The sequence below is a fragment of the Camelus bactrianus genome, chromosome 14 (genome assembly GCF_048773025.1).
Source record: "Camelus bactrianus isolate YW-2024 breed Bactrian camel chromosome 14, ASM4877302v1, whole genome shotgun sequence".
Taxonomy (NCBI): domain Eukaryota; kingdom Metazoa; phylum Chordata; class Mammalia; order Artiodactyla; family Camelidae; genus Camelus; species Camelus bactrianus.
The window spans coordinates 45,414,176-45,439,490 of NC_133552.1; the positions used below are offsets into that span (position 1 = coordinate 45,414,176).

General features: G+C 42.3%; 1 protein-coding gene and 1 long non-coding RNA gene across 2 annotated transcripts; one reads left to right on the plus strand and one right to left on the minus strand.

The window, feature by feature from the left end:
* The first annotated feature begins 337 nt into the window (after positions 1–337).
* Positions 338–9,042, plus strand: ACOD1 (aconitate decarboxylase 1). The gene is made up of 5 exons (XM_010973537.3): positions 338–468; positions 3,644–3,805; positions 4,658–4,747; positions 5,963–6,168; positions 7,044–9,042. The coding sequence occupies exons 1-5, from the start codon at positions 457–459 to the stop codon at positions 7,987–7,989; spliced, it is 1,416 nt and encodes a 471-aa protein (XP_010971839.2). The 5' UTR covers positions 338–456; the 3' UTR covers positions 7,990–9,042.
* Positions 9,043–9,172: 130 nt separating this feature from the next.
* LOC123613871 (uncharacterized) lies at positions 9,173–25,309 on the minus strand. The gene is made up of 4 exons (XR_006721304.2): positions 24,461–25,309; positions 17,218–17,388; positions 14,528–14,725; positions 9,173–14,007 (listed from the first exon to the last, which is right to left on the minus strand). It is a non-coding gene; the product is annotated as an uncharacterized LOC123613871 (long non-coding RNA).
* Positions 25,310–25,315: the final 6 nt, after the last annotated feature.

A 25,315-nucleotide genomic window follows, 5' to 3' on the forward strand; every position in this document is an offset into this window, starting at 1 on the left:
CAGTTTTTAATCTTGTAAGTCAGTCTATGAATTTTATTTTATTTTTTTGCTGATTTTTTCCCATACATCCATGTCTATTTCCTTGGAATATATTTGCAGAAGTACAATGCCTAGATAAAAGAATGTGAATGTTTTTTCTGATTTTATTGTATGGCATCTAGGCACAAGATGCAATCCTCGTTTTGCCTTCAAGGTACTTTTCCAGTGTCTGTCAGGAATCATTTGATCTTTACTACCATACTTCCTAACTTTACTTAGGTCTTCATTTACTGGCAATAGACCAAACTCATTACAGAGGAAGTTGAAGTAAGTTTAGCTGGGAGATGTTGAAATGGGGGAAATTTTTGGGTTAAAACAAAGTGAAAAAAATGGGTTTGAGAGAAGGATATAAAGACAGTCACGTAGAAACCGAACTCCACAATCCATTCCTGAGACAAAGCTCCGCTTCAGAACAACATGATGCTCAAGGTAATGTTTCCTTTTGTTTAAATTGGCCTTCCAGCTTTCCTTTTCCTTGCCATTTCCTCAGCTGCTCTCTCCTCTCAAGAGCTACCTGCTTCTACTTCAAAAATGGTGTGGTAACATTTCTCCTAGCCTCTGGGTGGTCTGATTAACTGCATCTTGTTTTTCCATCAGTGTTTTACCAAGAAAAGACATGGTTCTCTGCCATAAAATTAGGAAGAAAATGAATCATTGTAAGCTCATTGAATTTTGACCTTCTCCTTTGGCACGTACCCATTATGGCACTGCCAGACCGTATTTCTAATTCTCTGTTTACTGTCCTTAGGGCCCTGGAGAAGATAAACTTTTTGTGGCAGAAACCATAACATCTTGTTTTGGTATTCTAGAGAGCTTAGCACAGGGCCAGACACATAGCAAGAACTCGTGAAACATTTGTTAAATAATTGCTTGTTTTGCCTTAATTTATACATTAATCATAGTATTTTACTAAGAACAGATGTAAATGCCAGGAGAAAATCAAGAAGACCAAAAGGTATTTTAGAAATAGATGGGCAGAAGGCTAAAGACAGCTGAGCAGCTGCATGTTTATTTCCTCCTGTTCCCTTCCTCAGGGGCCAGAAAGGCTGTCTGTCCTTTGGCACACAGGGTGGTGTTCGGGACCTGTGAGGGGATCTGGTGGCCTCAACTTTCATCATCACTAGCACCAGGGGACTGTGTGGATGGATGCCCCTAGCATCTCCCGCCAACACCTGCTTCCGGGCATACACGTTTCCCCATAATGCACTCCAGCGTCAGATTGACCTGAAGATATGAATAATCAATCACTAAGTACCCTCAAACTGTGGGAATTGTGGGGCTGGGAAGAGAGGCCGAAAAGAGGCAGTTTTACTTATAAGGAGGGACCCAACCAGTGCTTGAATTTCTAAGTTTTACTTGGTGGATCATCAAGACAGTTCTTTTCCCTCCTTCCCTGCTCTGTCCCTAAATATGTTTATCCAAATTTCTAGCAGCATGAAAATCAAAGTTATTGTTATTCTCCACCCTAACCTGACTCCCATCCCAGCTCCTTTATCTTCTCTCCTGCTTTCTCCCTCTCTGCCTTCCCCTCATCATTCTACCAGAGACATCAGAAGTAGCCCATTGTTTTGAAAATGGTAACGTTTCCCTGATCTGGTAATCTAGAAACTGAAAATATGGGACTACTCACTGGCCACGTTGGAGGACTTTCAGCTGGGAACTTGTCCCATCTTTGTACCTCTGCCCCGGCACCAAGCTTAGCATCAGAAAGCCCCAGACACCCCAGATCCTCTATCCAATAACCCCCCATCCTATAGCTCATGTTTTAAAATGAGGTATCTGATGTTCAGAGAGACGAAGAAATTACACAATGACACAATAATCAGAGCAGGGAAGGGAAGCGACCTAAAGTTGACTAGGCAGTACTAAATGTTAGGCATATAGTGAACCATTACTTAAGAGAGGGTATTTTTAACTATCCATAACAGACACACTCTTACAAAGACACGCAGAAAACAAAGTAACTGCCTGTGCATTGAAGAACTTGACATTTAAAGGAACTGCAAAGTACTCTGCTGCTTACGAAGTAAGATAATCCTGCAGGTTTTTACTATCAGGTTTGTGGGTAGAAGCCAAAGGTCTTCTCCACTAGAATGGCCACATGCACTTCATACTCAACTCGTTCACAATGAGCCCAGCATCGTTGCCCAGAAGTCTGCTATTCTTCCTGTGTTCCCTCTCATGGCAATGGCACTGCGCTTTCCCCATCCAGAGCCATCCAGAGTTGTCGTGGTCTCTTACCAACCTTGTCTACCCTTCTCCATCCATTCTCAACACCAGTACCTACAGAGATTTTTGAAAACACAGTTCTGATCATATCTCTTCCTTTCTTAAGACAGCACTATGGCTCCCCACTGATGTCACAGTCTTTAGCATAATGTAAACTTCAACATTCAGTCCTAGGCTGTAAATCCACTCTCCCTGTCACATCTGTCCCTTGCATAGGGACACTCTGCTACCTCTGCCTTTAACCTTCATCCTCATCCTCAGCACCTTCACCTGGCTGATTCCCAGAAGTTTTCATAACTAGCTCAGGAGTCAATGACTCCAGGAAGCCTTCACCAACAGAAAGAGCCCATAGTGGTTCTTAAGTGTAATTTTAATTGTTTTAGTAGCCATATGATGAAATGAATTTTAACAATAAGTTTTATTTAACTAATATACCCCAAACGTTATCATTCAGCCATGTAATAATATTTTAAAATTATTAAGATACTTCATATTCCTTTTTTTCCTACTAAGTCTTCAAAGCCCAGGGTTTCTTCTCCCTGATGACACATCTCGCTCTGGACTAGTCACACTTCTGATGCTCCAACACCACATGTAGAGAGTGACACATTGGCCATGACATCCTAGAGCGCTGAAGACTCACCTCGAGGGCTTAATGGAAACTAAGAACCCAGTGCTATGTTTCCAAACGTTCTAGTTCTGCAGAGGGTTTAATCCTGGAGGTCTGGGGTAGAGAAATGTTCATTTTCAGCAAGAACCCCAGGTTTCTAACATACGTGATCCTCAGACCGCACCTCAGGAAATGGGGGCTTAGGAGCTAGACGCACTGATTTTGGAGTTAGACCTACAGGGGTTTGTGTCCAGACTCAACTCCGTTTCAGCTGTGTTGGTCTTGGTCTCCCTACCCACAAAGTGAGACTCATGATAGCTACCTAGAGACCTGTGGATACTAAGCAGATACTACATTTAAAACATTCAGTTCAGCACCTAGCATGTATCTTATGACAGCTCCTAGCTGTCCGAATGTGCCCACCGCCCAGGCACGCCCACCTGATGGGCAAGACGCCCTCCCTTCGTCCCCCTCTGACTCTTTGTGCTCGCCCCGAGCAGAGCCCACCACACTCTGTGGCTTGCTGGTGTGCATCCTTGACCGGACTGAGAACAGAAACTGGCTACTGTGCGTTTCCACATCCTTCTGCCTCACACCTGTGTTCAGTATACATCAGTTTTTTAGGAATTGAACTGAATTTGACCAACTGGGTTTCCTGTAGGGGAGTAAACCTTTTACATAAAAGCACCTCACGTTCTCATGTAGAAAGGAAGTGTGTGAATACAGAGGGAGTGGAGCCCTGTTCTAACATCCTTCCCTTTAAAGTCTGTCACAGCAAGCTTTGCCAAAGTGATCCATGGCTTGAAAGTGGGACACCTGACCGATCACGTCATTCAGAGGAGCAAGAGGATGATTCTGGATACTCTGGGCGTTGGGCTCCTGGGAACCAACACAGAAGTGTTTCACAAAGCCCATGAATACAGTAAAGTAAGAAGCTCAATGTCTACCAAGTGCACGCACATGCCTACCCACATGTGTACCCAGAGACATGTGTTTGTGTTCTGCTGCTCTACTTTTTAAAATTAATTAGTTAATTTATATTGAAGTACAGTCGGTTTACAATATTGTGTTAATTTCTGTGTACAGCACAGTGATTCAGTTATACATATACGTATTAGTGCTTTACTTTTAATTTTAGAGGTAGTGCTTGGTGTATATAGCACTGTTTTATATAGTTTTATGTTTTTTTATGCCTGATTACCCGAGTCTTAATATTTATTCATATCTTTTTCTAAGTCACTATCTTAAAACCAGTCTTTATCTTAAGACTAGTAATATCCCAAAGTTGATTACTATTATGACGGAAAGCATGTTTTTACCTGAGGGTCTTAGCCGCAATAGTACCTACCCCAGACCATTTGTTCATGCAGAGTTTGAGACTCTCTGGAGGAAAGGCTGAGCCCTCAGTCTGAGCAGAGAGTGGGCGTTTACGTGGGAGAGGCAGCATCCATCTCTGCAAAGAATATGCTTGGTATAGAGGATGAGTCCACTTTCTTTAGTGCTCACCCTCAAGGAGTAAATAAGAGTAAATTCAGACTCATTCCCTGGAGCACTTATGGATCACGGTCTGGAAGAGCATCCCCTCTCCTATCCATAGAGAAAGTTATATATTCTTCAAGGAATAGAGAAATCCACTGATTAGGGCTTCAGTCTAGCACAGAGGGTTCAAATAAGGAGTATTAAAGTAACACCTCCAAAGGCGAAGAACAACTCTTGCCATGGTGACTTGGTGTGTTGGGTTCACACTCTGCATCCCTGACCGTTATTCTTTTGTTCCAGGTCTACACTTCCAGTGTATCCAGCACTGTTTGGGGTCGGCCAGGCTTCGGGCTCCCACCAGCATATGCTGCTTTCGTTAACGGTGTGGCTGTAAGGAGGTTTCTATGTCTTTTCAACTGTTCTACAGTCATAATAATTTCAGGGATGGAAAATATCTCAGAATTGCCCAATTTCAATATTTCATTGATGAGACCACTGAAGTTCAGAGAGGTGAAGTGGCCTGCCCTCTCTCCCACGTAGTGATTTCAGTTTTCATGTTTTTACAGTGAATTGATGCTTTTCAAACAAATTGCAAAGCAGAGAAAATAAGATGAAAGTATTTAGATAAAAACACCCCTAAGGTATCTTGACTCTAAATTAAATCTCCAGACTCAATTCCTTCTGTTGTGGTCAGTACCAGTTTCTAGCCAATAACCAGCCTTTCATTCATTCATTCACTCAACAGATATTTATTGAGAAAGAAACAATGACTATATGGTGTCTATATTTTCTGAACCAAAAAACAGCACTTCTGACAGGCAATTTTTATGCATTTTCTGTGCTCCAGGGGCAGTCTACAAGATGTAATTTGTAAACAAACATGTTGGGATTTCTGAGATTTTTTTTGGTTTATGGGGACAGTAGCTCAGAATGCTGAAAGTCAAACCTAATGGTGCATCTGGGAGTAAATGCCCAGAAAGCTGGGAGAAAGGCACCAGCCACAACCAGTAGACATAAAAATCTGTTTTTAAATGAACTTCCAGTTATTACTACTTCATATAAGGAAAAAGCAAATGGCTGGGATGAAGAGAAATAAAACCTTATAGCAGAAAATAACAATTTCAAAATATAGTTTAATAGTTAATCTGGGTTCAAGAGTTCTTGCAACTTCATAAGTTTGAAGTTATGTCATAATAAAAGTGTACAAAAATATGGTCTGATATGGAATAAATGACGTTAAACTTTTAATGTGACTTGTTTGAAGGGTAAGTGAGGGAGGCAGGGAGGAGCAGCCACCTAATTCTGCAGCTTTGTAAGGGGGATACAGATCTGTTCAAGGGCTGTGGTAACTCAGACCCAAGCTCCTTGGGGCTCACTAGCTGCTCCCCAACGTCCTGTCCTGCCTGATCTGGCCAGAGGACAGCATGTCTAGTGCCCAGCCATGTGATTAAGAATCACAGCCAGTTCATAGGTTTAATTTTCAGAGGATCAGATCTAAAAATCTCACATCAAACAAGGTTATTACTGAATTACTGGTCCAAAAGCCATTGCATTCAGGGAAATACACTTTGGTTTTGCTTGTTGTTTGTGTGTCTGTTTACACAGATTCACTCAATGGATTTTGATGACACGTGGTACCCTGCCACTCACCCTTCTGGACCTGTCCTTCCTGTCCTCATGGCTTTATCAGAAGCCCTGCCTCCAAGTCCGAAGTGTTCTGGCCTTGACCTGCTGCTGGCTTTCAATGTTGGAATTGAAGTGCAAGGCCGATTAATGCATTTCTCCAAGGAAGCCAATGACATACCAAAGAGGTAGGGAGAAAATGTGCCCCATCGCCAGGCGGCCACATCCCCCTTCATCTGTTAGTCGTTATCTCTGTAGAGCTTTCTGACATAGAGGTTGGCTCAGTTGAAGACGTTAACGTTAGTTGCTGGCACCAGTCACATATCAAACCATATATCCATATACAAACACATGACTTCAGAAGGGCTAGTGAAAAATCTCCCCTGGGTTTAGAGAGCCAGTCAAGCAACCAGGACCGTGAACTAAACTGGGGCGTCTCATCCCACCAGGTCATTCTGGTCTCTGTGGGTATTCTGAATATCCCTCATCTCATCTCAAAGCAGACTCTACTTCGATATTTGCTCAGGTCCTTCAGACTAATAAGACTATTCAGAATATCCTATACCCAGCTTTTCAACCTCTGGATCAAAACTGGTTGGTCAAATGCCGGCTGTATCATATGATTCAATCTAATATTTATTTTGCCTCTTGGTCCAGTATTGAAATACTGAGTGAACTTTCACAGTTTCTACGAGGCCCTCAATTTTTACAGTTACTTACAAATGCTTCCAGCAATAAATCAGCAACTTTTGTCTTTCTGGCAATAATTGTAACCATACCATTTATAAATAATTTACTGTGTGTCAGGCACTATAGTGAACAAGTGAATGTGTGCAAAACTCATAAAACTCTGAGGTAGATACTATTATTATAATCATTTTATATGAGAAAACAAGTACTGGGAAATTGAGTAACTGTTCCAAGATCACACAGCTAATAAGAAGAGCCAAGATTTGAACCCAGGCAGCAGGGCAGCTTTATCTAAGCTGCTGACCACTACACTATCCTGCCCCCCTGGTGGCTGAGGTTGGTAAATCTCCAACTCTTTGCTCTTGCTTTTCAGATTCCATCCCCCCTCAGTGGTGGGAACTCTGGGGAGTGCTGCTGCTGCATCTAAGTTTTTGGGGCTCAGCGTGACGGAGTGCCAAGAGGCCCTGGCTATTGCTGTTTCTCATGCTGGGGCACCCATGGCAAATGCCGCCACTCAGACCAAGCCCCTTCATATTGGCAATGCTGCTAGGCATGGGATAGAAGCTGTTTTCCTGGCAATGCTGGGTCTCCAGGGAAACAAGCAGGTCTTGGACATGGAGACAGGGTTTGGGGCCTTCTATGCCAACTATTCCCCAAAAGTCCTTCCAGACCTAGATTCACATACTTGGTTGCTGGACCAGCAGGATGTGGCCTTCAAGGTTTTCCCTGCGCATCTGGCCACCCACTGGGTGGCAAACGCAGCTGCATCTGTGAGAAGACACCTTGTGACAGACAGAGCCCTGCTTCCCATTGACTGCATTGAGAGAATTGTGCTTAGAATTCCAGATGTCCAGTATGTGAATAGGCCCTTCCCAGACTCAGAGCACGAAGCCCGCCACTCCTTCCAGTATGTGGCCTGTGCCACGCTGCTTGATGGTGCCATCGCTGTCCCATCGTTCCACAAATGCCAGATCAACAGGCCACAGGTGAGAGAGCTGCTGGGTAAGGTGGAGCTGGAGCACCCTCGAGACAACCTCCCAAACTTCAACACACTGTACTGCGAGGTAAGTGTTGTCCTCAAGGATGGAGCCATCTTCACAGAGCGCTGTGATACCTTCTACGGTCACTGGAGGAAGCCTCTAAGCCAGAAGGACCTACTGGAAAAGTTCAGAGCCAATGCCTCCAGGGTGCTGTCCTGCCACACAGTAGAAAGGCTTATAGAGCTAGTAGAAAACCTAGAAGTCGTAGGAGACTGTTCTGTGCTGACTGCTCTTCTGAAAGAACTCTCTCCACCAGAAGTGGCTTCAAAATCTATCTAGCATTTAATAATTCCATCATACAATCTCTCCTGAGGCTTACCAACATCTAAATGACTTTTTACATTGGGGGAAATTCAATGCTTTGCTTTACAGAGCAAGGGTCTGTTCTTGGTCTGCTCAGGAATAAATGCAGCATGCTGAAGAGAGTCCAGACACAGAATCAGATATATGTGGAAGGAGTCTTGTCCTGTAACTTTTGCAACACAGTTCCAGTTACTTATAGCAAGATAATACAGACACAAGAAACGCAGAGAAATTAATTTTATGAGCATTCATAAGGCTGAAATTCAAGTCCCCTGTGATTTGCTTAATCTTTACAGATGAGTTATTTATGAATCTCCCGAAGAATTTGAACTTCTACGTATACTTGCTGATAGTGGAGAAGGGTTCTGGTCTGTTGTGCCACCAACAGATCTCTTAGACCATGGGTTCACAGTGGAGGGAACGCTACCGGGTTTAAAATAATGGCTTTGTGGGTTCAAGTTCTGTCTCTGCTACTGACTAGATGTGACCCTGGGCATGTTTCTGGGTATCCCCTTATCTCAGTTTTTCTACTTTAAAGCATAAATTAAAAAAGAGTCTTTAAAAAAGCAGTTTGGCTGTAGAAGCCATGCTCTTAATCACTATAATATATAACCTTGCATTAAAAAAAATTTTTTGAGGCAAATATCATGGATGTAGAGTCTAAGATGTAATAAAGAATGACAGCCAAAATATAGTATATATGTGGGTAATCAAATAAATATTAAACTGTGTAAAATAATAAAAATGCCTTCTGGGGTTAAAAATTGCAATATCAGCATTACCTATGTGTATATATAATATATATATATAAAGGCAGAGAGTTATCATAGTTAATGTGTTCTAAATTCCTCGTGTTGTTCAAGAAAAGGGCAAAGCTACTAGCTCTAGACTTTGACTTGTAAGTATGTATGTTGACATTTCCAGGCTGACTACTGTAAAACAGCAGTAGAACGTATCAGGTTAACAGAGGGAACGATGCAGAATTAGGGAAAAAATGATCCAAAGACAGGCAAGAAAGGAGAGGGAAAAGAAATATAGGAAAGGCAGTATAGACAGAAAGCACAATATAAAATGACAGAAAAAAATCCAACTAGATCTATAATTACAAAAAGAGTAAATGGACTAAATGCTCCATTTAAAAAAGACAAAGACTATGAACACATTTTTAAATGTTTATTTTATTAACGTCTACTTTACATATCATCAATTCATCCATTTTTAAGTGTACAGTTTAATGAGTTTTAGTAAATTTACAGAGTTATGCAAATATCACCACCATCCCGTTTTGGAATACGTCTATCACTGCCAAACATTTCTCAGGCCTGCTTGCAATCAATCCCCACTCCTACCTCCAGTCCTCAGCAGCCAGCGATCTGCTTTCTATCTTTATAGTTTTGTCTTTTCCACATGCTTCATATAATAGAATCATGCAATGTGTAGTCTTCTGTGTCGGGCTCTTTCATTTAGCATAATAGTTTTAAGATGTTTCCACGTATGTATCAGTACTTTATTCCCTTTCATTGCTGAGTCGCATTCCATGAAATGGATATACCACATTTTGTTCACCCATTCATTAGCTAAAGAGCAGCTGGACTGCTTCCAGTTTGGAGCTATTGTGAATAATGCTTCTGTGAACGTTCACAAACACATCTTTCTGTGGACATGTCTTTCCATTTCTCCTGGGTAGATTCCTAGGAGTAGGAATGCTGGGACATTTTAATAAATACATGTTTAACTTTATTAAAAACTGTTTTCCAAAGTAGCTCTATCATGTTACATTTCTACCAGCAATGTGAGGTGATTCCCATTTCTCATTATCCTCACCAACTCTTAGAATTCTCAGTCTTTTTAATTTCAGCCAGTTGAGTGAGTGTATAATGATATCTCATTAGAGTTTTCATTTGCATTTCCCTAATGACTAATTCTTGCCCATTTCTGCCTATTATTTTAATTAGATTGTCTTCTCATTGAGTTGTAAGAGTTCATTTTACATTCTGGCCATAAGTTCTTTAACAGATATATTCTTTACAAATATTATCTCTCAGTCTGTGGCTTGTCTTTTTATGTTTTTAATGATCTCTTTGGAGAGCAGAAGTTTTAAATTTTGACCAAGTCCATTTTTTACCATTTAAAAAACAAATTTTTGTTCCTACTTTTGGTGTTATCAGAAGTCATTTAAAAACTTCAGTTATATACTTTATTCAAGACACGTAAGGGTGCAGAAAAGTTTAAAGTAAAAAAAGGTGGGGGAATGTGGATGGAATATTAACAAAAGAAAGCTAGAATAAATAAATGTCAATATTAGAAATAAAAGAATTTAAGCAAAAAAGCATTACTTGAAAAGAAGATTTTAAATTCAAATCGCTAGGTAACTAAACTAATTCTAAACCTATATGCATCTAAATACTATTAGGCTGCAAGGAGAAACAGATAAATTCAACACCATACTGAGAGAATTTTAACATTTCCCCCTTAGTAATTTATATTTCAAGAAAACCAAAACCAAATAGATTATATAAGATTAAATACAATCAACAAATCTTATTTGATGGACATATAGAAAACTCAAAAAGAGAAATTACAATCTTCTAAAAACCTTACAGAACATTTACAAAAATGGATCCTATACTTAGGCATAAAGCAAGTCTCAACTTTTCAATGCACTGGATTATCCAGATCATTTTGTCTAATCACAATTCAATCAAGTTAAAAGTCAATACAAAAAAAGATAATTAGAAAAGCCTGAAGTGTTTAGAAATAAACATTCCTCTAAATAACTCTTGGGTCCCAGAAGAAATTATAGTGAAAATTATAAAACATTTAGAACTAACCAATAATAAAAATACCACACATCAAAATTTGTAGACTATGGCAAAAGCAGTACCTAGAAATGTGCAGAATTTTCTGTTGCTGGCTCTGTATTACCTAGATTATGCTGTTCCATAGGACACATCATGTTAACACTGATGAAGTTTAAGGTCGATAAAAGAGGAGACAGAAGAGGTGGTTTCTATTGTGACCTTGAGATTAAATTTAATTATCCTGCCTTGATACATTTCAGAAGTTTCTATGGGCAAGATCTGAGGGCCTTTAATAATATCCTCAGATATCCCCTGTTAAAAATAAGACAATAGACTTAAAATGGACTTGCTTATGCTAAGCTCATACCCACCAAATCGAGACTTTACTGAATTAGAGTTTTGGCTCTTCCAGAAGTGGAATCTTAAACGAATCCATCAGGAATCTCTGATCAGCACTAGTTAGGTAATCTGCCTAACAGACCCCTGCCACCCCCTAAAGACAAGTAACCTTGCAAGAACCAATCCACTTTTTCGCCTAATGTAATTTCCTTGGTCTGGCTCCCTTCTGCCTATAAAAGTCTTTCATTTTGTACAGCTCCTTGGAGACCCTTTCTACCTGCTAGATGGGGTGCTACGTGATTCAAATCGATTTTTGCTCAACTAAACTCTGAAAAAATTTAGTATGACTTAGTTTGTTAACGCCCCTGAAGGTTGCTTTGGACCAACAGCAGTGGTTGGTAAAGACATTCTCTCCTGAGGAGGACAACAGGTGACCTTGACACTGGCTATCGTGCCCACTGGGTTAACTGAAGGCAGGAGAAAATATGGGGGAATATGGGTCTGCAGAGAGAGCTGAAGGGCTCTCTTTGCTGACAGCCCTGAGCATCATCCACCCACAACTTACCACATACAAAAAATAGAGAAGGAGCGGGAGGAAGAGATTGGCTTCCCACATTCTTTCCTAGATGATTTCTTCCTCTGAGGGTCGAAAGCTAGGGCACTTGTGAGCCACAGAGCTAGGGGGGCCTCTGGATGGAATGGGAGAGTGGAAGCTGAGCCCCCTGCCTCTTCCTTCCATGAGGCTGGGCAAGTAGGACTGCCTGAGAGCCACCTGACCCTGAGAAAGCCCAAGACGGGGCTCCGGCACCTCTGGTCTGATGTCTAGGCACTGCGGCAAATGCTTGCTTTGCCCCTTCCCTTTCCTCGGGGACAGCAACAAAGACGCAGCTCAGCCCACTGTTAAGGTGACAGGCCCAGTGTGCAGGCAAATGAGGCCTCCACACGGATCAGGCCAGACCACCAGGGAGAAAACCCACTGGGAGACGGGGACAAAGGCTCTACCCACAGGGAGAGGTTAATTCCAGCCCCCTCTGTATTTCTGCAACCTGAGCACACATCCACAGCCTTGAGCCAAAATGCCTGAGTCATCAGACACACCTTTGCCAGCTCTGAGGGGCCCTAGTGCTAGTCTATGTTTGGGGGATCTCAAGACCATGTACACTTTCAGGTGTGCACCAAAAGAACTCAGAGAATATGTGAGTTTAAAAGGAATTTTTATATAGTATATTTTGTAACAACTTTACTTGGAGTTCCTGTCTAAAAAAGATATCACAGATAGGTAAGTCCCCTATGAAAACTGGGGCCACCATAAGGTCCATGACAGTTTATGCAGGGGAACCTCTTTGGGGATGAAGAGTAAATGGGAGGAGTCAATTCAATTCAACAAATGTGTACTGAAGGCTTAATAGGTGCCAGAAGATGTTCTTGGTGCAGGTGGTACAGCAGTGAACAAAACAGGCAAGAACTCTTACAACCAGGAGCTTACAATCTAGAGTGAGTGAGAGACAAGCCAAAGAAGTAAAGAGGACAAAGGAAGTGATCCGCACCTCTTCTGGGCCAGCTGTGCTTCCTTCATTCCTCCCTGGTGGGGATGTGAGCTTCTGGAGGCTGAGCTGGGCTCAGGGACCAGGGAGCCCAGTGCATGCAAACCCTCCTAAGTGGAATCAATAGCTTCCAGTTCTTCCTGGAAGAATATGATCTGTGACAAGAAAGGGCCTGTGGAACTGCAGAAATGCAGCTTCCTTGTCAATTCTGGCAGGATTTCCCTCCACAAAGCACAGCTACAGGAAACTGAGCATAGGAGCAAAGTCACAACAAAATGCACCGCCTTCCCCCAGCAGAGGTGCACACATGTGTGCAGGCACAGGCGTGTGTGCATGCACACGTGGTGGCACTCTACCCAACAGTGTGAAACCTCTCTGCAGCACTGCAGTAATTACTCATTAGTGAAATTTCTCCACTGTTGCTCTTCTCTCTTACCCTACATTTTAAAAAAAATAGCATAGTGATAGTTCACAGAAAGCGATCATTCAAAAGACATTCAAAGCAGGAGAGTGTTTCAGAAGCCGCTGCTCTGGCTTCTGATAAAACCCTGGGCACCCAGCAGTTGACAGCTGCAGAGCACATCAAAAGAATGTGTGATGCTTAGAGTGTCATGGCTTTATCTGAACCGCACAGAAAAGAATAAATACCTTCACAGAAATTTTGAAAATTTAGACTTAGTCACTAGTTCAGCTGTTAATGCAGGTATCAACACTCAGATATCCTCATCGTCTCACTTTTAAAAATTTCCCTGCTTTTTGTTGGAATTATTGCTAAAAACAAGTCAACCCACCCCACTTACAGTTGGTGCCCATTTAGAAGTGAAGCTGGAGGTTCAGGAAAAAGCCTTTGGAATAGCCCGATGCCCATCTGTTTGAAACATGGCATGAGAGTATAGCTTCTGACTTTAGAAAATGAAAAATAAAAAAATAAATAAATGAAAAATAAAAACAACAACGTGTTTGTCTAGAAACCATGGATATCTGAATAATTCAATGGTGAGTATTTCATCTTTGAGTCAAGATCGAGAGTACCTATCATCAAGTGACAGAATTTGTAATTGGGCTGGATGGAGCTAAAATATTTTTACTTGAACAATTCATTCTATGTACTATAAAGTGTTGCCTTTCAAGTGCACTATAAGACACCACTTTTCCTATTCCATCACAATTGTCAAGCGAGGGGCCGTGCTGTGACGGCGCACGTCTGCACCATTTCGTTGGTAGTATCCGGGCAGGATTCCCTCACATCCCCGAGGCTGTGTTTGCGTCTGGGCTTCTGCGCAGCGGTGGCTGCACCTGCATCAACAAACCTATCAGAAGAGGAGAGCTAACCGAGTGAGAGAAACGTTTCTTAGGCACCTGACAGCGTGACTGTGAGAAAGCCAAAATTATCAGCTTGCAATATTCTGAACAAAAGCTCACAGGCACTGTGCACACAAGAAATCTGTTCCAACGTGAGGCTTCATTGAAACATCGAGTTAGTAGGACAAATGAAGACTGCATGTACTAGGATTAATAAGACATAATGAAAGCAAGCACAGTTTAACCCACACAGCCGAATGGTATCATGAGAGAGAACGGCTATACTGAAATTTTTTTCTTACAGACTAAGCCAGAGTATTTTCTAAGAATACATCTCTACGATTCAATGCCACCTGGTCTTATCACTTTAAACCACAGTCCCTTACCATGCCCACCTCCACCTTAATGCCAGCCACCAAGCAGCCCAGCCCCATAATGCACGATAATCTGTTAAACTTTCAGAAAAGCAGTCACATTTATATTCACCTGGAGGAAGGAAAATAGGAAAGTGCTGTAGAACCTGCTTACCCGGCAGGAAGCTTTTCATCCTCTTCCCCTCCATCCACAATATTATCCTGACCCAGTGTGACTCCACAGTCAGGGAGGTGTCAGCTGTCAGCATAGGGAAATGCCGGGCCAGCTGTTGGGTTTCCTAGCACCGTGGAAAGCTTGAAGTGTCCTTTACAGAACTGTTAAGTGCGCAGTTCTGGGCCACCCCAAAACCATCTGCAAAGAGCAAAGACAGGGGACCCGGGATTATCTGAGGCAGCTGACAAAAAGAACCTGTGAACAATTCTTAAGCAAAGAATTAAGGCATATAAGAGCAATAACATACGCGAATCAAACGTAAAAATAGCATTTCTTTAAAGTCTTTTGGAGTTGATAATGACTTTGACTAATTCACTAACTTAGTTTTAAAGTCAGGACAGCAACCTATATTTGTCAAAGTGGCTCAGAGATGTTTTTGTAAAAAAAAAAATCAGTGCCAAATACTAGAACACAGACCCAATCATTAGGGCATTTACACAGCTTCAATGCAGCCCTTGTAGCAAGTGGACTTTATAGACTGATACAGGGTTTACATTAACCTAATAATAATAAAAACAAACATTTTGTATCAACGGTATGAAATTCTGAAGACACAAGCTGGGATACCCATCATGATGCTAATTTTTGCTAAATATTTCAAGTTTGGTACAAAGTAGAACTGCATATTTTTTTTAAAGCATTTGAGATAACTTCATTTCTTTTAAAAACAAAACCATCTCTTTATATGCCAGAATAAAAGTTGTTTTTTAAATAGTAATAATTTTTTTGTTGATTTTACAAGTCATACTGTCTTAGATGTGAAAACACTAATTTTAGCATCAGAGCCAAAGGGCAATAATCACTTTTCTTCTTTTTTTGTAGTTTTTTTAAAAAATTTTATTTTTATACAATTTTTAAAGGTTACTTTCCATTTACAATTATTTCCAAATATTGGCTATATTCCCCTGGTTGTACAATATATCCTTGAGCCTGTCTTATACCCATAGTTCGTACCTGCCGCTCCCTCATCACTATATAGCCCCTCCCCTCTCCTCCCTGGTAACCACTAGTTTGTTCTCTACATCTGTGGGTCTGTGAAAGGCAATAATCTTTACAAAGCTGTTTTAGAGTAAATCTATTTGCAGTGGAAGAGAAGAGTAAATTCTCAAAACAGCAGCTCAAATACAATTAATTTCCCTCACTGTCTCCCCTCCCTCCAGGGTTTTGTAAATAGATATTTAAATCTGTTTATACATAATAAGCTTGGTATATACATAATGTATAGGAAGTCTCCAAAGATGGTGCCCCAGTATCCATGCCTCCCAATATTCGTGCCCTTTTATGGTCTCCTCTCCTTGAAGCTGGTCTCACTCTTGATCGACAGAATGTAGTAGAAATGATGCTGAGGAACTTCCGTGGCCAGATTGTAAGAGGAAAGCCTGGGTCTCTTGGAATGTTTGTTCTAGCTGACGGCAGCCCTCACGTGAGCAACTCAGCCATCTGAGGTCCATGGGTTATAAGGAAGCCCAAGATTGCCACACAGAATGGCCACATGGCCACGCAGCCAGCCCTCAGCTCTTCCAGCCAGTCTCGGCCCAGGCACCAGACACAGGAGTGAAGATACCATTGTGGTGTTTCAGATGTTTGCAGCCCCAGCCACTATCTGACTGCTACTGCGTGAGAGATGTTAAGCAAAGCCAGCTGAGCCTAGTCAACCTACAGAAATAGTAAAGACTGTTTAAGCCACTAAATTTTGGTGGTGTTTGTTACAGCAATAGTGATCTGGAATACAGTTTATGTTAAAGGGCAGTAAGCAACCTATTTGGATAGGTATGTACAAGTATCCGCAAGCAATAGACCCCTGCTCTAAAACAATGACGCCCAGCTCTCACTGTGGGACATCTCCAAATTGCTTCCCCAAATGTCAAGATTATGGTGAATGTTTAAAACAATCTTAAAACTGATTTTAGTTGTTTTGTTTGAAAAAGAAATATATACTATACAGTCCCTTATGAAAGGGACTAAATGGAAAGAAATCAGAGATATCTAAGACAAGTATGCTTGCAAATCAATCTTTTATTTTAAAGGATGGAGCCACCTATCTATAAGTGATCTCTGCACAGTAGAGGCAGTCCTCTACCATGATTCCCAGAGCCTAGAGGCCTCGAAGTGTGGGCTGCATTCCACGCACCACCTGTCACCTAGGAGCTGAATCAGAATCTGCACTGTAAGATCTCCAGGTGACTCATATACTCTTTAAAGTTAAAGGTACGTTGATCTAGATTGGTGGTTCCCAAGCTAGTCTACATATGAGAATCATCTGAGCATCTTAATTCCAAAATCCAGGGACACAGGCACTGATGGTTTTTGAAGCTTACCAGGTGATTCCAGGTGCAGTCAAGTCTAGGAACCACAGGTCATTCTTTGTAGAGCACTGGTTCTCAGACTTGGCCACATAGAAGAATCACCCCCACTGTTTCCACCCCCAGAGTCTGATGTAACTGGTCTCAGGTGTGACCCAGGCACTGGGGGGTTTTAAAAAACTCTTCAAGTGTTTCTCATGTGCCACAAACCTAGAGACTGGAATAGGGCTTCTAAATGGTAGCTGAGCCTTTCAGGGAAGAGGGTTTGGAAGTCAGTGAGCATTAATTAAAATGAACAGTTGGCCTCACAGCTTTCAGCTAACTCACCAGGTTACTGACAGCGTCAAGCACGCTGAAGTTTAGATCTGCCACGACGTGTGCGTCCCCAAGGGCTCTCCTGGCACTTTCCTCCCCCACAGTTCTCTTCCCTTCTGTTGGGCTCTCTTTCAAGTGATTAACGATGTGCATCTGCTCAGCATTAGGAGCAAGTATCTTCACCTTCAAAAATAGAAACAAAAGCAAATGATGTCATTGCCTCTATGAAAACAATCAAACAAATCGATCTCAGAGCCTAAATCAGAAAAGAAAGCCAGAAAACCACTAAGTAATTCTGTATGCCTTCAGAGCCAGCACAAACTGCAAATATTAACAGCTCAATCGCAAGGGAGAAACCGTGGGAGACTTCTAGAGGAAAAAAGAAAATTGAGCTATAAATTAGCTTCCAGAAAAAAAGAACAGAAAGACGTTGGTTTCCTGTGTGTGTGTGTGTGTGTGTGTGTGTGTGTGTATTTAAAGTGCATATTAAAAGCATATATATATATGCTTTTTAAAGAAATGTAAGAAAATACCCAATTTTATAGATAGGACGGTATAAGGCTCCAAAACACGGGGGAATTGATTAAATAAGCCCTTAAAATCTTTCCAAAGCAGTGATTCTCAACCCTGACTACATATTACAATCCCCAGGGGAGTTTGAGGCCCAAACAGACCGTTTACCTGGGACTCTGGGCATGGGTATGTCTTAAAACCTCCCCAGGTGATGTCACCATTTGTCAGGGTTGGCAATTGCTGATCTAAAGCAAATGAGAGATAAAACTCACAATCGCAGGGCTTCCAGATAAAATCCCAGGAGCTTTAATACCAAGAACCCAAAGCAGACTTGGAAGCTCTCACTTGTCCTATTTCCACGCATCCAACCCCACCGCTGGATTAACACCCCAAGTCCGCCATCCGAAGTGTCTGCCCCACAACCCCGCAGGCTGCAGAAGGAAAGCACGCCCTCCCGCGGCCCAGTAGGCAATCCTAACTTTGCTCCAGTGCCTCAGGTGCATCCGCGCAGCCCATTTGAAGCTTTTGGCTGCCATAGAAACGCCGCAACCGCCAAGAGGAGGGCGGTGCAGCTGGGCCCTGCTGCGGGATCCGCAGTTGGCCGGCTGCCTGCGGACTGGGCTCCACACAGCCAGATAGATGGGGTGTTGGCAGGGGTCGCTAGTCCAGCGGGAAGCACAGCGCGCCTAGCGAAACCGCGCATCCAGGACCGAGGAGGCTGCAGCTGTTATGTCCTTTGTGTTTGGAAGAAAATGTGTGCCAGGGAGCCATAACCCAGGTTTTATTAACTAGCAACTTTCATTTCAAAACTATCTTTAAATGAAAGAGGAGAAACAAAACAAAACATGGATTCTATCCTTAGCTGGGCTAAAGTAACTTCCGTGCAACTTACTTCAAAAGGGAATATAGAGATTCAAGTGGCCCCTTAAGTGGTGGCTGACGCTGCCTGCAGGATCTGGCAGGGACCAGCTCTCTAGCCGTGAAGGAGCCCACCGAGCCCAAGACTTTGCTCCCCTCGGTCTTTCCTCATTCTGTCCTCTATCACTCTGTCTCTTTGGACTTGAGAAGATCCACCAAGGAGACCACTCGGACATCCAAACTAAGACCACGTAGCAGTAATTGGCAACCTGACTGGACTGTCAGACTGTTGTTACAAAGGTGCTTCATTCTTTAAGAAAATTCATCAGGAGTCAATTAAAACAGTGGGTTACAGCAGCCCCACATCAGATGCTGGCTATGCAGGATTCCAGCCCACACCCTCAGCCCTCTGGATGCAGAAACAAAAGGCTGTCCTGCCCCTGAGGCCCCTATATTAGACATTCAGAGATTTTTTTCTCCCTGATAAGCAGAGTCAGCACCCCTAATCAGCCTGGAATTAGTTCAGAAGAGGGACCTCCGCCCCTCTGCAACCCCATAATTATGGGAGTAAAAATCTCTGAGGGGGGAATGAGAAAGGAAGCGGGCAGGGCACAGCCATTCAAGGAATGATACAGCAATTAACATCAAATTGGTGGAAGATTCAACCCCTAGTAGGCCTTGAGGCTCAAGTTGGTGGGAGATTTGACTTCTAGCAGAACTTGAGCTTCATTATACGCCCATTGTAATATATTAACATGGTGAATAACATGCCCACAGGCACTATGACAGTCCCAAGGCTAGCCACAAAAGGTCAAACAGTGGGAAATGGCCAACCTCCTGGGAATCCCAGCTCTGTCCCCAGGCTAGTTAGACTGGTCCTTCCACTTATTAGCATATGAACCAACAAAGCCCATAAAAACTGGCAACACAGTGCTTCACCACCATCGTCCTCCCTCTCTCTCCCACTTCAGGAGACTGCCCGCACTCTGTCTATGGAGTGTGTACCTACTTGTACTCTAATCTGAGCACTCAACTCCCACACCTCGTGGCCTTTCTCTTGCCTTTCAATGTATCTCTCTAAATAAATCTACCTTTACTCAAAAAAAAAGAGAGAGAGAGAGAACATAAATATTTATATACAGCAACTTTTTAATTAAAAATTTTCAATAATTCAAGTAAATCCATATACAAAACAGAGACTCACAGGTATGGCAAACAAATTTATGGTTACCGAAGGAGGAAGGGATGGGGAGAGGGGTAAACTAGGAGTACGGAATTAACAAATACAAACTACTATTTATAAAATAGATAAGCAACAAGGATTTACTGATAGCACAGGGAACTATATTCAATATCTTGTAATAACCTAATGGAAAATAATGTGAAAAAAAATATGTATAACTGAATCACTTTGCTGTATACCTAAAACTAACACAATATTGTAAATCAACTATACTTCAATTAACAATTTTTTTTCATTGTGTACAATAGATTTATTTTTTTGAACTGCTCAGCTCCAAAGCTGGAAGTCGAAGTGGTGTTTTAACAGAGAAAACTGAATGAGAAGTCTCATTGCACCATTTCATCTGCATTAGAGCAGAAGGACAGATAATTTTTTAGGACACTTAAAATGGGAAGGGTGATGTCCAGATAGAGCATAGGCTGTAATGAAGAGCAATGAAAGGAGGCAGTCTTGGCTAGGATGTAACGCTCCTCGTGATATTTTGCATTTCACAAATGTAGCAAGTTTTTAGAAAGTCCAATATCCATATATGTAACCTAGTTTTCTTCTATTATCGCAAGAAAGAAATAGCAAGTAATGTGTTTACTTTGTTTAGCTAGGATGCTCCCTGAGTTTCATTTATACAACTTCATATATTGACCCAATATGTGGAAGAAATTTAGCCTCATATTAAAGGACGAAATCTGCAATCTCCATCAATTACATCTCTACTTCTCCTATTAGATCTTAAAGTTATTAGCCCTATCTCCCTCCAACAAAACTTTACTAAGCTCTTGTTATGTCCCAGGTGCTAAATAAGGCACTGCATCCACTTTCAAGAAGAAACCTACATTTCTTAGCCTGGCAGCAGGATGCTGGTCATAAGCCATGGATGAAAGAGTACAGACCTATGAGGCTGATTCTAACCTTGATCCAGTAGGACATTGATATTGCCTAAGACTGTCAGTGACACACAAATTTAGAAAGAGGAAGTGTACATGGTATCAACATCAGGCGGAGGAAAGATCAGATGCCTGTGAAAACACAGATGTATCTACCCACATCATTGAGGCTAAGGAGGAACAGGGGAAGGAGGAGGGGGAGAGTATTATTCAACTTGAGAAGCAGGGTAACCTCGTGGTGGGAGCAGGTTCTGGGTCTACCTCCTGGGGTTCTACCTTGTGTGATGCTGGGAAAGTTACTCAGTATCTCTGCGTCTACATTTCCTCAGTCTGAAAGTGGAAGTGGCACCTTTTTCATAGGGCTGGTGGGAGGATTAAATATAGTCAATGTCAGCTGTGTTAAAACCTTAATAATAGTGTATTTCTGCTCACTGAATGGTAGGCACTGCTTCCTTTTGCTTGAAATAATTTTAAAAAAAAGTTTTTGTTCTGAAGCTGGCTTAATATTCTTGAGAAAATTAACAAAATGTCCAAGACAGAAGTAGAAAATATATTCAATAAATAACTACAAGATTGTAGAGAATTGTTTAAAAGATTTAACGTAACAAGTAAAAGAATGTAAATTCAAAATTGCTTGATTTAGGATTAAGGTGGGGTGATAACTGTAGCTCCATAGTTTGTTTTAAAGTGCCACATAATAAGTAGATAATCCCTCTAATTTCTTCAACTGAATATAATTTTTAACTTCATTAAGTTCACAATAAATTATACCGTTAAATTATCTTTAACCTAAAATAAACTATGCTGGAGGTAAGTGAAACTGCCAATAAAAATCTGAAAGTAGGACCTATATGTGGTTGATTGTATTTGTTTAAGCCAGTTAATCACCTGTAAAACAGATATGTGTACCCAAGTTTCACTAGCTTTGGGTAGGGGGGGACTGTTAATGCTTTGATTAACATCAAGATACCATTAACCACTGGCATTAAACTTAGTGCAGAAAATTACTGTGTCCAGGGCAGGGGTTCTTAACCTTTCTTTGTGTTCCATGGACCTCTTTGGCAGCCTGGTTAAACCTCTTCTCAGACTAATGGTTTTTTAGTATCTAAAATAATATTAACACTGGGTTTTGAATATTGACATTGGATTATGTGTCAACGGAAAAACTAATCAACAGTCAATCTGAGAAAGAAATTGACAATCTATTGGAGCCAAACTGGATTATAGCCCAGGAGGCAGTCTCTCAGAGAGCTCTGAGAACTGTCCTGAGGAGGTTAAGAGGGGAGGTAGGTATCTGATTCTGGCGAAGCAGGTCTGTGCAGTCAAGTTCGCACCTTGGTAGAAGGTTGCTGCTAGTCATGAGGAACAGATATCATAGATAATGGTTTTAGTGCTTTTTTCTAAGTATGGGCAGATGTAAGAATCCAGGTTTATAAAAATTTTTCTCCTGAAAACTCTCTCTCTCTCTCTCAGGGCCAGTTCTGTCAGTTTTCCCAGAGCATAAAGTGCCTGATCCTCATCTTCACCCTGAACTCCTTTCAGGGTGGACTGTGACTGGTTAGTGACTGCAGTGGGTAATGACCTGATTCCTGCAGAGCTGGATGGTAGGCCACATTCTTTATTTTACAGTCCCTTCCTTTTCATTCTTAATTTCAACCAAGGTTTGGGAGGCATTCCACGACCAGTTTATCCCAAAGTGCTGAGGAATGCTGATGCCCAGGTCAGGCGAGGATTTTGCTGATAGGTCACTCAATGTGCTATTAGTGGACTAGGCCTGCTAACGGTAATCAAAAGACTCTGGACCACCTGTCTTACTACTCTGTTATGGTCCAGGACGTGGCATCTTGTTGCTTCTTCCCAGATCTAGAGTTACAGGATTACAATTGTTGATCTTATAGAATTGCATATTTTACCAATCATTTCAAATCACATAATCATCATTAATTTTATCTGAGTCTCAGTCACACATTTGGTAATGCAAGAAACAATAATCTTGTAAAATAGGGAGAATACATGTACTATAGCTAGTAATGTTAATAAGGTCATAAGTAAGTATTTAAGCTAAGAACTTCCATTAGGTGCAACCCTTTACCTCCCCAGGTCGGCTGACCAGTATGTTTCTCACCAATCCCTACCCTTAAGGGAAATGATCCATTGGCATTGTACATAAAGTTCACCAAAGACGTCTGCACATACAAAGTGAGTGGTGGTTCATCGTGACCCCTTACAGGATTGAGAAAGGAATGTCTTCTAATGAGTTAACATGGCTGATACTAGAAGAATTAAAATTGGTCTTTATGGTTGAACAGGTGTGTCTGCCATTAAGGAGGTCTGGTTAACCCACAAGGCAGGTGCACAGTGCACACCAAATGGGCAGAGAAAATTTTTATGTTTAACTTTTTCTTGTCCTGCCTTAAAATATAAATTTTTATTTCATCGTAAGTGAGAAAGTAAGAATTAGCTTGGACTGTAAAAATCTGCCCTGCTATTCATGAGCCTGGAATAAAAGGCTAAAAAAGTTGCAGAATTAACATAAAACAATATTTCTCCCCAAACACAGTAGAACTGTAAAGTGTGATAACCACCTCCTGCTTTATGACTCACTGAGAAAATTTGTTCTGTAAAATTAAAGATTTAGAGAGTCTTTGCTGTTTGAAATTACATCAGTAAGAATGAAATAGTCCAACTTTGCCTGGAGAATCTCAGTCCCTTGACACAGATAAGCAGCCTCAATTTACAACCTTTACAACCCAGGGGCAGAGCTCCCAATAAGGGGTTTCTAGACACAAAACTCCACCTCTGTTTTAACTAGTTTCCAAGGAAATGGAACCCTGGGTCCACTTTGTTGTCTAGACTGCACATTGACTCTGTGTGTTGATAGGCAACGTCGCTTTGAGCCTACCAAAATGCTGCTCACTTAAATTTCACCTAAATTCCACTCGACCTCAGTCTCCTATAACTCTGTCTTTTCCTTTGGGGAGATGCCACACAGTTCCTCTGTGTGCAATCTCCCACAACGCAACAGTTCACAAACCTGATTTTACTGGACTGAAGTTCCACTATAGTGGTCTTAGGATAGTCGGAAAAGGAGCCAAGGGAAACCAACCGGATTAAAAGTCAGTCTATTGTTGGGTCTTCAAGGTTTAAAAACCTCAGACTAGAGAGGAATAACCAGCAGGAGGAGGGATCCGGCAACAACAGTCTAGAAACATCCTTAGCCTGGAGTACTGGGGTCATAGCAAGAGGAACAGAAGGCAGAACCAGAGCAGAGCAGACGGGAGCTACCGTGAGGCTGAGTTAGGTCTAATTCGAGGAAACACTTTCTCACCATTAGAGCTTCCTTCCCATGGAGGGGAGATCTCCACCACTGACCAAGCTCGACAGGGCTTGTTGTTATAGCTCTGGGAAACCCTGAGCAGGACGGAAAGTTCCACTGTGGCCCTCTAGTGTCTAGTCTCCTTATTTGCAAAAGCTATAATGTTACTTCTGAGAGCTGCTTCTTTTTAGTTTGAAACCATGCTCAAGTGCCGGCCACTCTGAGAGTGTGTGTGTGTGTGTGTGTGTGTGTGTCCACTCTGAGTGAGTGAGTGAGTGAGTGAGTGAGTGCGTGCGTGCGTGCGTGTGTAGGGGGAACAATCCTCACCAACCCTCAGAATGCCTGGCAGGCCTAAGGAAGCCAGTGACGACCCCCACCCCACGGGTCATGGTGGTTACCTCTGGCCATCACAACCACCCAATATGCTCATTCCAATATACTTACAAATATTATGATGGTTCCCTCGTGTGGTTGGTGAACCGAAGTCTTTGGAAAGCCCTGGTCTAGGAGTTTAGCAGGCTGCTCTCTTGTAAAACAAGTGACTGCAAGTGACCACGCCTTTGATGTACTGTTTAAAGACAAATGTCAACCCCGGTGTGTAAGACCATGGCAGGCTATGAGTGTCTCATCAGAAGCTGGGCAGTTGATCCTACTGTTCCCTTGAGGTGGCTGAAGGGTCAAAGAAGGCAGAGTAATAATGTAGAATCTTCTTTCCAACGAAAGTGGTAGATTCCAACAAGGAACAACAACTAGGGGTAAGTGCGTGGGCGTAATTAACTGCGCTCAAGAGTGGTAGCCTGACCTGTATGATGTTAGCCTGTGGCCACTGTCATCACTGGCTCACGCGGGTGAGAAAGTCACTCCCCCGTTATTGTTTTCTTCATTGCACTCACCTCCCCCCAATATTCTCCTTCACTCAAATGTTGTCACCTAGTCTGGGCCCTGAGGGAGGAGCGAGGTAAGAGTTCAGTACTAGAGAATCCAAAGGAACCCAAAGCTGGATTTTCTGTTTGGTTTTGGCGGTGACTGGGGCGAAGGCAGGGGCGTGAATGTCAGCAGAAATTTCAAATAAGTGGCTTCTTTAAACTGAGACGCGAGACCGGAAAAACTCGGCATTATGAGTCAGAGGAAAAGGTGGCCTACGGTCTGGGTGCAGTGCTCGGAGGAGCTGGACAGGAGTGCCTTCCGGGTCGGCCAAGTCCAGAAGCCGCAAGCGCGCAGGGCGCGGGGTTGGGGGGAAAGAACCCGGCCGCGCAAGAACCCGTCGCTCGCCCTCTCACGCTCGGGACGGCGTCCCGC